A 14,949-nucleotide genomic window follows, 5' to 3' on the forward strand; every position below is an offset into this window, starting at 1 on the left:
GTACTCTATGTCAAACGTTTCACAACCCGGAAAAACGATGCTGATATAAAAACCAATACTTACTTGTTTTCATTTTCTTCACCAAATGCTCCAAATCTCTTAAAGCAGGTTATTGTAACATCAATGTAGAAACGTACGTTCCGAACCCTCTAAGGTGTTTCAAATGCTAAAAATTCGGTCATGGCGTCAATACTTGCACATTGTCTGTTGTATGTGCTCACTGTGGTGAAAAGACACATACAACAGAAAATTGTGACAGTAATGTCAAAAAATGTACAAACTGTGCAGGGGATCATTCCTCTTACTCTAAAAGCTGTCCTGTTTGGAAACATCAAAGGGAGATAAATAAAATCAAATTCACCCAAAACATTAGTTTTGCAGATGCCAAAAAACTAGTTCAAAGCTCAGAGCATAAAGAGAGCTATGCTTCTATCACCAGAACACCGTCAGAAGCAACCACTAGAATAACAAACTCATCTGCATGCTGTCAGACAAACTTGACCTGGGTTAAATCTGAATCTCCTCTGATATTCTCACCTGCAATATCTACCCAAACAACAGAATCAGTTCCTAGTACGTCTCAAAGCCAATGTTAAACTTCCTCTGATCTTGATGCATCATCTCAGTCGACATCAAAGTCTAGACAGCCCCTTAAAGGCAAAGGTAAGAAGTAAGATTCTTTGAAAAAACTCAGTGGCAGAGCCCCAAAAGGGTAAGAAAACCAAATCAACTTATACAACAAATATGGATCTCTTGAGGACATGGGCGTGACCGAAACTGTTCGTTCTAGGGCGCGCAGCTTGTCGCCCATAAAAAAAGTTCGGGGAAGATCCCCAATAAATCCTCCCAAAAGATAGTTATCACAATCATATTATACAGTGGAATTGTAGAGGACTGAGGACTAATTTCAGTGAATTACAACTTTTAGTCCAGGATTTAACACCATCAGCGTTCTGTCCACAGGAGACCTATTTAAAACAGACAGATATTTTTGTCCTGCGTTCTTTCAATGCATATAATTGTTTTTCACCTCCCGGTGACAGGGCCACTGGAGGATCTTCCATCCTAGTCAAATAGAACGTTATCCATAGCCCTGTTGCACTTACTACTAATCTTGAGGCTGTTGCAGTGCGACTAACTTTGCACGTTGCGTTTACATTATGCTCTCTCTATATATCTCCGTCTTCAATGTTTCACAAAACCGATCTTCAAGCTCTATATAACCAACTCCCGAAGCCCTGTATTATTATGGGAGATTTAAATGGGCACAACCCACTCTGGGGTAGTACAAATACAAACGCTAAAGGTAAATTACGAGAAGAGTTTTGTTCAGATAATGATTTATGTATTTATAATGATGGTTCCAACACATATTTACACCCTGGTACAGGAACCTATTCTGCTCTGGACTTGTCAGTCACAAATTCAGACCTATTAAATCAATTTGAATGGTCAGTCCACGACGACCTCTGTGGAAGTGACCATTTTCCTACTATACTAAAACCTGTAACTCCTTCTGATGTACCTACATCATCAAGGCGGAATTTGATAAAGGCTAACTGGGCTTTATATGAAACACTGTGTGCTGAAAAACTTAAACCTGAACTTTTTATTGATGTTCCTGATGCTATCAACTGTTTTTCTAATGAACTGAATACCATAGCTGATGAGTGTATACCACAGTCCTCTGCAATTCCACATATCCGAAAACCATGCTTCAACGATGAGTGCAAACAAGCTAGGAAGGCAAGGAAAAAAGCAGAACATAATTTCCGTCGCCATCCTATGGTGCATAATTTAGTGTTAAATGCTAAAGCGCGGCGTACCTTTAAACAGAATAAACGCCAATCTTGGCAAAGTTATGTATCCAAAATAAGTTCTCGAACGCCTATGTCCAAAGTATGGAACATGGTCCAGAAAATTAAAGGTTAAGGTATTAAATCTAGTGTCCATCATCTTAAACATGGAGATCAATTACTTACTAAGAAATCAGATATTGCGAATAAACTTGGTGAAACTCTCGCTAAACACTCTTCCTCTACTAATTATGTGCCTAAATTCTAAATTTTGGAACAAGTTATTTTGCAAGTTACGTTTACATAACGGAAGATATCCAACTTCAATTGGCTCAGTTAATAATGATATCTGACGACCTATTTGAGTGTTGAATTTCAAAACTTTATATCAACTATGGAAGTACTGGAAGTACCTTTTGTTATTTAAACGTAACTTGCACAAAACCGTGTTCCAAAAGTTCGGTTGAGGGACTATAGTTGCTATTATTTGAAAGCTATTGCAAGAGTGTACACCTTCGTCACTATGCAATTATATACCCTTTCAAAGCTGATGTAAAACAATTTGTGATATGCAAACTATATATTTGTAATATATATTTGTGGGTGCGCGTCTAATGAAGCATGGATCTCAATATGGTGAATATGGTATTTTGACTCACTCAATAAATTCCTCAAACAATACATGTGTATAATATCGTGAATATACTTTACCTACAACCACAACAGATGTATGCATTTACATTCATTTGCTGTTGTATTACAGTTCTTTTCATGTGATTTGCATGAATTGCTTCTAGTCTGCCAACATTTGTAATGACAGTCTTGTGGATGTCATCAATTTGATAAGGAAATATCAGTAGTTATTGTTACAGTTTGCACTGGTGGTTATCGACAAACAATACCAAACAAATGGAGAGTCATGATCAAAGGTACATGGAGTGCTGCTATTAAAGGTACATGGAGCACTATGATCAAAGGTACATGGAATGCCATGATCAAAGGTACATGGAGTACCATGACCAAACGTACATGGAGCACTATGATCAAAGGTACATGGAATGCCATGATCAAAGGTACATGGAGTACCATGACCAAAGGTACATGGAGTGATATGATCAAAGGTACATGGGGTGCCACAATCAAAAGTATATAGAATGCTATGACCAAAGGTACATGGAGTACCACTGTTAAAGGTATATGGAGTACCATGATCAAAAGTACATGGAGTACCATGATCAAAGGTACATGGAGCGCAATGATCAAAGGTACATGGAGTACCATGACCAAAGGTACATGGTGAGGTGAGGTGAGGTGAAATTGGGTTTATCGTCGTGCTTGAGAATATTTCGCTCATATGACGATGTGCATGTGTGTGTATGTGTATGTGCAGCTGCTTGTACTAGCCCAGACTGAAGCTGCTTTTATAGTGCTAGCCCACTGAGATACCATGCTGCAGTGAAGCATGAATACCCCAGTCAGACACATTATACTGACTCCGAGCCGACCAGTCCTTGTTGTACTCATTAATGCCGAGCGCCGAAAGGTACATGGAGTGCCATGATCAAAGGTATGTGGAGTGCCATGACCAAAGGTACACGGAGCGCCATGAACAAAGTGAGTGATTGAGTGAGTTTAGTATTACGCCGCACTCAGCAATATTCCAGCTATATGGCGGCGGTCTGTAAATAATCGAGTCTGGACCAGACAATCCAGTGATCAACAGCATGAGCATCGATCTGCGTAATTGGGAGCCGATGACATGTGTCAAACAAGTCAGCGAGCCTGACCCTCCGATCCTGTTAGTCGCCTCTTACGACAAGCATGGGTTACTAAAGATCAATATTCTAACCCGGACCTTCACGGGTAATGAACAAAGGTATATGGAGTGCCTATCTCTGCAGAGCAAATTGTGATCTTAACATCCTGTGTTTTTCACAGGAATGGAATCTCAATTTACTAAACTTGTGTGATAAAGAAGGCCAGATTTGTCATATAATGACAAGAGTTACCTCTCTTGGTACCTCAACCAAGACATGAACTCTTAGGTTTGAAAAAACAAAACAAAGATGTACAATAATTTCTTTATCATAAATAGTGGCATATGTGACATAGAAACTGAAAGGGTTATCTGTACAAACCTCTGTTAGAATTCTGACTGTACTCTTCTTTCATTTGTTTTTTGGTAATATAACTTTGATAAAGTGTTAACATGTAAGTAAGTACATGTACAAATATGAGAAATAATTCATTTCCATATTTACAAAGTCATATCTTATCAACACAGATGTTTTCATATGTAGAGACTAAAAAGGACTAACTGCTTGTAAATAGAGCAGGAATTTATTTAGGATTTCAAACAAATTGGCTTTTGGGAAGAAAACAACCATTATTTTGTAAAACTGTTTTTTGAATTCTTATTTCAACTGTTTTCTGTTGAAAATTGCATTCTATTCAATGAAGTAAAATTAACTTAAACAGCATATGGGGTTACATGTCCTACTGTCAGTGAAATACACCTCTGAAAAACATAATGTTAGCTGAATTTTGTGGAATGTTTCCGGACACTAGAAAAACAAGTACCTGCCCCTCTCTAGAGAAGGGCTTTATCCACTAGGCAAAAGGACCTATTGTTTTTACACAAAGACCTAAAAAGTGTCCTGATCTGCAAACTTCCATGGAGTTATCATTCTGATTTTCAAGCTTATCTACTGTTTTAAAGCAAACTTTGTTACATTTATGAAAGTCCGACCCATGGCATCTTGAAAATCAGATTTAAACTTCTTCAACTAATTCATGTGTCTTTGTAGTTGGGAACATAGAGTAAGAACAATAAAATTAGTTCCAGTTTTTGAAATGTTGAGTCCCGCTACAAACTACATGTGTAACAAAATTATATTACATTTTGAACATAAATGATTGGGTGATGATAACAAGTGGATTTTTTGCAATATGGCTGTTGTGATATGGCCATATTGTTAATCCAATTTGAAGATCTTGATCAAATTCAGGATTATATTTATGAATATCACCAAATTTTGCAAATAAATATTTCAATTAAACACTCACTTTCTGACAATAATTATGCTTCTCAAAACAACTTGTTTTATTTATATACACTTCTATCAAAAGAACATTTTAAGAAACTATCATATCAATCTTCATCTTTAAGGTCTATTTTGTTATTTCTCCTCTCGTTCCTTGACATATAGATACAAATTCACAAAAACAGTGAAATTATATTTAAAATATATTTAATTATATATCATGATTTTCCAGCATTTTTTCTTAAATGGGGATAACCATCAACTGTTAGTTTTATCCCTTCATCAAGGGAGACAACTGGCTTGTATGCCATGTCCTTCTTGGCCCGATCACAGCTGTAGAAATGATGAGTTCCTGCCAGGGCCACTCTCATCGGCGTGAAGGTTGGTTTGATCTCCAGGATGGGTTTCAAGAGCTGGCAGAAGAACTGGAGAATCACAGCAATGATGTACACCAGCATGAAGGGAATATGATATTTCGGAGCATCATAACCCAGTCCTGTCAGAATCCTTGTCAAGAAGGTCCAGAAGAATATTGGCTCATCATTTGTTATATGATACGCCTGAAAAAGCAAATTGGCACCGTGTAAGTAGTACAGACATACTTGAACTGCCTCCGTGGTATAGTGGCTAGAGCGTCTGCCCGGAGCACGGAAGGTCGCGGGTTTGATCCCCAGCCGCGTCATACCAAAAGACGTACTTGTTGGTCCCTGCCTAACGCTTGGCGTTAATGGGTACAACAAGGACTGGTCGGTTCGAAGTCAGTATAATGTGTCTCAGTGGGGTATTCATGCTTGATTCCGGCATGGTATCTCAGTGAGATAGCACTATAAAACCAGCTTATGTCTGGGCAAGTACAAGCAGCCACACATACACACACATGCATGTCGTCATATGAGCGAAATATTCTTAAGTATGAAGTTAAACCCCATTTCACCTCACAGACATACTTGGTTATACAGGGAAATCTGGTTTGTCTGGACCCTGTTTATCACAAAATCTCACTCTCTGATGGCTACTTACGTCAGATTCACTGTGACATTTGAGTGAGTGAGTGAGTTTAGTTTTACGCCGCACTAAGCAATATTCCAGCTATATGGCACCGGTCCTGTGATATTTGAGTGATTGGAGCAATACTATATGTCCAATACTCCATAACAAATATTCATCAAGTCATGTAAGAGTATGTTTTCTTTGATTGCAATATTAGTATAAATGGAGTGTTTGTAAGTTAGAAATTACTTGCATCTGTTTATTATAAAACTAGAATCAATAAGCCTTTAAGGAGCTTGTTCTGGAATCAACAGAGTTTGAGTGATTTTTCTGACTTCAATCATGTCTTCGTTGATATAAATTCATTAAAATTTTGCATGACAAATATTCCATCAGTATAACTCTTAAAATGGCTGGAATCAACTGTGAAGACAATAGTATGGCGTGTAATTGTTTACACTGTGATGGAATACCTTCCCACACACTGCAGACCCTTCCCTCAGACTCTCTGCTGCCAGAATGTGACCATGAACCACGTTTCCTACGTATGTGAAGTCAACAACATTCTTGCCATCCCTGAAACAAAACAAAACAAGACACTTTTGACATGTGTATATGTTGAAAATAGGGTATTCTGATCCTCCCAGACAAAGTCGGTTGCTTAATGCAACAGTCACCAATACACTACAGTCATATGATGGTAGTCTCTGAATAATTGAGACCAGACAATTCAATGATTCATATCAGGTGCATCAGTGTACATAATAAGGATATGATGATTTGTATCAACAAATTCCACAAGCTTAACCACCTGATCCAATAAATAGGAGCATCATGGAACCACCTTGTCAAGAAGCAAAATGCAATTTGGATATAATTATATGCATCAACCAAGTCTATTCATGAAGAAACTGGGGTTAGAATTGATCTTCAGTAACCCATGGTCGTTGTAATAGGCAACTAACGGGATTGGGTAGCCAGGCTTGACTTGTCACCATATCCTAACAGTGTAGATTGATGCTCATGATGTAAATCACTGGATTGTCTAGTCCAGTCTCGAATATTTACAGACTACTGTCTTATAACTGGAATACTGCTGAGGTAAACAATACACAAAGAAAGAAACCAACGAAAAATGCAGCAAGCTTGACCACCTGATGCTGTTAGTCACCTTGTACGACAGGAATGGGGTGCCGAAGACCAAAGAATGACTTGGTACAAGCCACATAGCACCCCAGCAATTTTTACTCGATTTCTTAAACTTTGTATTCAAATATTCAAATATTTTCTTTTTATCTGAAAGTTGGTTATTACCCTAAATACCCTGAAAACCTCAGCCCACAGAGATGCAACAGTTTAATCTGGTTACACAATCACGCAGAGGATATTGAGCCTGAGCCAACAGACCACGTTTTGGACTTCAGTGCCACATGAGAAAACAATATGTACCTTTCCCTCTCTGAAGAGAGGCTTTATCTACTAGACCGTGAAAGCATTGTCTTTACACAAAGGATAAAAGTGTCCTGACCTGCAAACCTCCACAGAGCTAGCAATTGCATTTTCAAGCATATCCACAATTGAAAGCAAATTATGTTACATTTATGAAAGTCCATGACATCCATGACATTTATGTCAGTTTGTTTAGAAACCTACCCAATGATGAACTTTGACTTCCCCCTCCTGGCCATGTCTACTGTTGTGGGAACCAGTTGAAGATCACGGGGTCCAAATATCCCATGAGGTCGGATGGCAACTGTATAGAGGTCAGCACCATTGGCCTGGAGAACTTCCTGGAAGGAACAATTATTTATACCATTAAACGGGCAAAGGACGTAGTATAACTAAGTATTATATTATGCCATGAATGAAGGGTGACGAATATATTGCAACTAAGTAGTGTATAATATCACTAATGTGTTGTGCAGAATATATTGCAGTTTAGTATTGTATACCTTTAGGTTGGGTAAAGAATATATTTCAACAAAGTAGTGTATTATACTACCAATGAAGGATGTAGAACATATTTTAGTAGCCATCATTAATAGCTGGTATAGCTATAGGGTATGCCTGAAATGTCAATTTGAGGTTTTACAAAAACTCCCTGTTAAAATGAAAGCTTAAGGGTTACATGGCTAATTGAACTGGTGAGCATCCTTGGCCATTGGTGCCACTTCAGCATCCTTTCACCATCCTTTCACAAAACTGCAGTTTGTGTTGCATGCCATTCTTCTGCACCCTTCCTCACTTTTTCTCATCCCACTATCAAGGAATCTATCTTCTAATAACTTTATCCATTTGGGGAAACCTTTAGTTCTGTATTGGCAACAATTCAGCATGTACCAGGTGTTTGTATACTCCAAGAACGTTTGTCTAGATGATCCACCATCTTGCTCAGTGCAACATGTAGCTCTATACCCACACTGCTCAATTACAATGTTTGTGTGTTTATGAATCTGTGAATTTTGTGTGTTCATTTTGCCTGTAATAAAAGCAGTGAGTTATATTGTGTAGCATGAAACCATATTTCCTTTTTCCTTTTCAAATTTAAAAAACATTCTCGGACAAAAATTCAGTTTCCAAAAGCTTCACAAACAATTCATTTTCATTTCAAATCTCTGTTGGAGATGTTTAAGTTGACATGGCTGAGAAAACCAAAGTGTGGCAACACATCTTGAACTCACTGACGCCATCCTAACATCTATGACTTCATAACCATGGTAAAGAGAGAGAGTTTTACGCCGCTTGTAGCAATATTCCAGCAACATTACCACTGGGGACACCAGAAATGGGCTTCACACATAGTGCCCATGCATGTGGGGAATCGAACCCGGGTCTTCAACGGGCGAACACCCTTACCACTGGGCTACCCCACCGAGAGAGAGAACGATCAAGCAGCAAAATAACAATTGCTCAAGTGTTAGAGTGAACCATATGGGCAAAGGTTGCTGTCTAGGTGGAAAAAACCCCCACTTTGTATGAAGAGTGTAATCTATCAACCTCTTAGTGATAAACTTACAAACACAATCTTTTGACTGCAGTGTGAGAAGCTGTAATGCTACTATTCAGACTGACATTTTTATCTTTACATCCCTATTTGATAACTACAGAATCTCACACTGTCTACTGATATCAATCATATCAACACAAGTTGATAAAGTTAAAAATATCTGAGGCTTGCCAAGGATATTTTTACTTTTATCAACGATTGTTGACATATTTGATATCAGAGGACACAAGGGTGAGATTCTATTAATCATAAAAAATCACTCTTCACTCAATAAGTTTTCAATGAAAAATGTACATCTCTGAACACGGTAATGCCATTAGACTTGCAGTGCAGCGATGTCATAGCATTGTGACGTCATCAGGTTTTTGATGTCACAGCATTGTGACTCATGTAATTGATGACGTCAGGGCAATTTGTACAAAATCTACTGTCAAAACGATATCTCCTAGGAGATATTGTTTGATCTCACGCAAGCAATATGTCCAGTGGAACACAGTTTGGGATCATAAATTAGTCGACTCCGCTGTTTTGAGATTGTTAATATTTAGGTACTAATCTGTCGAATATGCTAGAATATACAATGCTGTTTAGTCCACCACTATATTCTTATTCTTAACACTACCTTGGACTGAAGGGGACAGACCCCTGTGGGTATTTTAACATAAATCATACATTCAAGCCACAGGTGAAATAGTGGTTTGAGGGCTACCTGAATGTGTGAGGGTACAGATAGTGTCACAAGTGACACTCACCACCTCTGGTGACACACTTCGGTTCCTTTGATGATAAGTAGATATCACCGTCATATGAAGCTACTTAAAATACATCATGACAAAAATGGCATTTTCATGTTACTCTTCAGATATGATGAATGCTGTGTGTATCTAAGCCACTAAATACAAACTACCACATATTAGTGACATGACTGCCTTAAGTGCTGTCCAAAATGTGGAGCCTGTCTGTTAAAGTAGTATTGTATTTGTTAGAATACCGTCAACTGCATCATACATATCTGCCACTTGCAGACAATATCTATCATATTGAAATGCTGTGATTTAACAGTCAAAAAGTGATGTCATATAATATGACATCACTTTTCGACTGTTAAATCACACCACAGGAATATTACACTATGACATAGCACAGGAACATCACAGTATCATATCACTTTTCAGCTGTGACATCATCTCACAGGAACATCACAGTATCATATCACTTTTCAGCTGTGACATCATAGCACAGGAACATAGGAATATGATATTCCTATATTCCTATGCTATGATGTCACAGTCGAAAAGTGATGACACAATCTAATGTTCCTGTGCTGTGATGTAACAGTCGAAAAGTGATGTCACATTCTAATGTTACTGTGAGATGACGTCACAGTCACAAAGTGATGTCACATTGTAATTTTACTGTGAGATGACGTCACAGTCAAAAAGTGATGTCACATTGCAATGTTTACATACTATGATGTCACAGTCGAAAAGTGATGTCACATTCTAATGTTACTGTGAGATGATGTCCCAGTCAAAAAGTGATGTCATATTGTTATGTTCCTGTGCTATGATGTCACAGTTGAAAAGTGATGTCACATTCTAATGTTACTGTGAGATGATGTCCCAGTCAAACAGTGATGTCACATTGCAATGTTCCTGTACTATGATGTCACAGTCGAAAAGTGATGTCACATTCTAATGTTACTGTGAGATGATGTCCCAGTCAAAAAGTGATGTCATATTGTATGTTCCTGTACTATGATGTCACAGTTGAAAAGTGATGTCACATTCTTATGTTCCTGTGCTGTAACAGTCGAAAAGTGATGTCACATTCTAATGTTACTGTGAGATGATGACAGTCAAAATGTGATGTCATATTGTAATGTTCCTATACTATGATGTCACAGTTGAAAAGTGATGTCGCATTGTAATACTACTGTGAAATAATGTCACAGTCGAAAACCGATGTCATATTGTTATGTTCCTGTGAGATGATGTCACAGTTGAAAAGTGATGTCACATTGTAACATTACTGTGAGATTATGTCACAGTCGAAAAGTGATATCATATTGCAATGTGACCGTGCTATAATATCACAGATATGCATTGTTGCAGTGTTAGTGTGCCAAGATATAATTTTCAAAAAGCAATTTGTAACATATGTAAGTAAAAAAAACTGGTGATTTTGAACCACGATATATCAATGATCAAAGATAATAGGTGACAACTGCTGAAGGGCTCCAGATAATTTTTCAACATCAGGAGTACGTACTCCTTATTTTTTCAATACAGGAGTACTGGAAAACCTTATAGAGTACTGAACAGAATTTAATGGAGTATCAGTAATCTTGTGTTTCGTTTCATATATGCACCACAACATTGCTACTCTTGTGTAAACAGGTAAACACACAATAAAACAATACTTTTTCAGATGAATACGTCTGTAAATGAATCTAAGACCGTACACCATTGCTGTGGTGCGTATCTGCTACGTTTTCTAAATTATTTCCTACCGTATCGTACATATTTTATATCCGTATATACGCCAATACAGCCCTTATCTGGAGCCCTGGTGAGTATAGCTTTCTGTGCTCGCCACACTACCCGCTATCCTAAATGTGGACAGGACAATCCAGTCACAGTGGTCCATGCCATCAGGGTACGACAGCACACTATCAACCAAATCTGACCACCCAATTCATTAGTTCAGTTCTTACTTGGAATCCCACAGGTTAGGTGGGTTAAGTGGTTGATAGCATGAACAACGATGACTCATGAGCAAAGGAAATTTGTAATAAGATACTTCCCTTAAAGGGGTTGCTATTATGGGGCCTGTTGAACTATAGCCTCTGTTGGGGTAACAAGTACACCAGTGACAGATTGGCCTCTTACAAGTACACAGCAATGCTAAGCGCTGGACAGGCCTGTGAAGGAGATGGCCAAATTGACAGTTGATCACAATACTCAGATTTAGATTGTGTAAAGGACCCAAATTACGCTGATCTCTACCCCAGTTAATAACATATGGAGTTGCATGTACTTTTCCATACAATTTCTGAACTTTTATGACATACAATGTTTTATGAGACAAGATACAATGTAGCATTCACCGGGTTTTGTACAATTTGAGATTTCTGGTGTCCCCCACTAATGCCTAAAAAAACCTCAGTCAGTCAGTCAAGATCAACTTACAGTTACCCTAAATTCAACAAAAGGGATTATTAAAACTTTTTTTTTTTCAATTTTATCACATTTATTCTAATTTCAACCTCACTAACTTCTTGTACTTAGGTGTACTGACCATGGAAATCTATACAAGATTGAAGAATACATATGAATTAACCTCATATTACAAAATCTTGACAAAAAGCCTGCATGAAATTGCAAGTCAAAGTGGCAATGATAAGTTTTTGATGAGGTTATCACCTGTTCACCCACGAAACTATACCATTAAATGACTGATGTCATTACTGGCGTCTTTGTTTTTAATAGACAGAAAAATGTTTAACAGCCATCTTAAATCAAACGCGTGGTCCAAAGCTAACTGCTGACTTGATATGATGAACGTTTTTTAAACATGAAACCTTTCTATGCGTCAGTAATACCTACACATCTATCCCATAATCCCATAAACGTTTCTATTAAGACTTCAAATACCTCAGTGTCATGTCAACAGAAATTCTGTTTGAACAATTTTTTCAATTATTATCCTAATAGATTTACTGCGAATACTTCATGGCGACAGGTGTGTCAGTGCAGCTCACAGTTTACAGCCTGATAACAAGGGCCAGTGAAATACCACTTGCGTCAAATTACCTGTGATAAATAGACGCACATGCTGAACCCTTACTCTTGCTTTCTAACATATCTAAATCCCCACAAATACAAAATCAAATATACCTCTTAATGCACATGCATTAAGATATGTATTTGAAATTTAGTACTTAAAACTTCAGCCTGGTATTTTTTATTCTCTATATATTGTACTCATTTGTCACCAGCTGGTCAAACGGAGTGATTTTCTTTAAGATTTCAGATAATAAGGAACATGTTTAGTAATATTATTTCTTGTTTTAAATTTTTAAATCTTATGATACTCAAAAGTTTCTTACACTCCCCTATCTGGTGTCCATGTATTTTATTCCTGTTTTACAAGTGATTTATAACTTAAGTTTTCAAAAGCATCCTTTGGTTTCACTTAAAGCTCCGAAATCTTTTGCCCATGTAAATAGTGATTTCTATCAAAGTGACCAATTTGCCTGTATGAGTTAATCATTACCTGACAAATAGATACTTACTAATCACAACAAGTTGAAGAACACCCAATACACATTACTATAGATTATCTGTCATCCATACATCATAACATTGTTTGTACACTAACAACAGGTATTCAATTACTTAAAGGTGAGGTGAAATTGGGTTTTACGTTGTGCTTGAGAATATTTCGCTCATATGACGATGAGCATGCATGCACGCGGTATGCGCGGCTGCTTGTACTAGCCCAGGTGAGGTGAGGTGAAATTGGGTTTAACGTCGTGCTTGAGAATATTTTCGCTTCATATGACGACGTGCATGCGTGTGTATGTGTATGTGCGGCTGCTTGTACTAGCCCAGACTTAAGCTGGTTTTATAGTGCTGGCCCACTGAGATACCATGCCGCAGTGAAGCATGAATACCCCACTCAGACACATTATACTGACTCCGAGCCGACCAGTCCTTGTTGTGCCCATTAATGCCGAGCGCCAGGCAGGGACCAACAAGTACCATATTTAAACGTGTTTTGGTATGACACGGTCGGGGATCGAACCCGCGAGCTTCCGCTCTCCGGGTGGACGCTCTAATCACTACACCACGGAGGCGTTCAATTACTTAAAGGGGCTGTTGCTCGTCACACTGAAGTTCTAGGTTTGATTCCCCACTTGTGTACAATGTGTGAAGCCCATTTCTGGTGTGATAGTGTCGGAATATTGCTAAACGGCATAAAACTCACTCACATGCTCACTAAGGACTTAAATAAAATGGCTGGAACTGCTAGTTGATCCAAGCAAGGTCTCCCTTTAAAAGGTTGAATTTATTGTGGGAAGATCAACAATAAATTTGTTACCTGACTTAACAACATTTTAGGTTCCTGCTATTGACCAAAGGCGATAAATTCTGTGATGAAAGGAAATTAATTTAGTACGGCATTGACACAACGAAGCATTGCCATAATTATATTCATTGGGTGAGCTTTGGAAAATATATAAGTATTCCTATGTCAAGCATTAATCAACCACTGTATAGAACCTGTATTCTGGAGATGGATTATGATGTATAAAAATAATCCAGCATTAGTGTGCCAAACATTAATCACAGACATGACCCAGGTATTTTTATTAAGATCTTATCGGGGTATTTATAAGGTCATTTATCTATTAGCAGGAAAACATTAATTAAATCCATGGGTTAGGAAGCTCACCTATATTCATTGATAGAACAGTTACTTTGTATAAAGATTTAATACTCAATAATTAGATACTGTTTTTTATTAATCATTTTCAGACATCAGAACATTTTTATTGTATGTAATTTTATCGGATACATACACCTATTCCTCTCAACGCCCCCACCAGGAGATTGGTGCCATACAAACACACTATGTTACACCTGGATCTAACTGTAATACTTACAAGCTGATTCTGCTGTTGTGATATGTAACTGGAAATTTCAGTCAGTTCTAATGAGACTCAGTGACAGTTTTATGGTGTAGACTGAAATTTGATAGACTCTGATTAACATTTTCAAGTTCAACTCAAACACAAAACATTTCCAGTTTCTACTATCGAGACTAAATCAGTTCTGTTCACTTTATGTTTGTTTGTTTTGCTGTTGAATATATATATGCTCATGACATGGACAATTACCTCTGACTACTTCTACTAGGACAAGTTTGATTATGAAAGGACAGTGAGTGAGTATGGTTTTATGCTGCTTTTAGCAATATTCCATCAATTTCACGGTGGGAAACACCAGAAATGGGCTTCACACTTTATACCCATGTGGCGAATCAAACCCAGGTCTTCAGTGTGGCGAGAAAACGCTTTAACCACTAGGCTAACCCACCGCCCATT

General features: G+C 37.8%; 1 protein-coding gene across 2 annotated transcripts in view; it reads right to left on the reverse strand.

Annotated features, from left to right (window-relative positions):
• Positions 1-3,863: 3,863 nt before the first annotated feature.
• Positions 3,864-14,949, reverse strand: part of LOC124281694 (sterol-4-alpha-carboxylate 3-dehydrogenase, decarboxylating-like) — a 47,057-nt gene continuing 35,971 nt past the window's right edge. For both annotated transcript variants that reach the window (XM_046717685.1, XM_046717760.1), the window contains exons 5-7: positions 7,484-7,620; positions 6,304-6,406; positions 3,864-5,400 (exon numbers count right to left, since the gene is read on the reverse strand). In XM_046717685.1, coding sequence (XP_046573641.1) covers positions 5,059-5,400; positions 6,304-6,406; positions 7,484-7,620 — 582 coding nt within the window. In that variant the 3' untranslated portion in view covers positions 3,864-5,058. The remainder of the gene's footprint in view (positions 5,401-6,303; positions 6,407-7,483; positions 7,621-14,949) is intronic.

This window comes from Haliotis rubra, unplaced genomic scaffold (genome assembly GCF_003918875.1).
Source record: "Haliotis rubra isolate DU_JTF1 unplaced genomic scaffold, ASM391887v1 Scf1, whole genome shotgun sequence".
NCBI classification, from domain to species: domain Eukaryota; kingdom Metazoa; phylum Mollusca; class Gastropoda; order Lepetellida; family Haliotidae; genus Haliotis; species Haliotis rubra.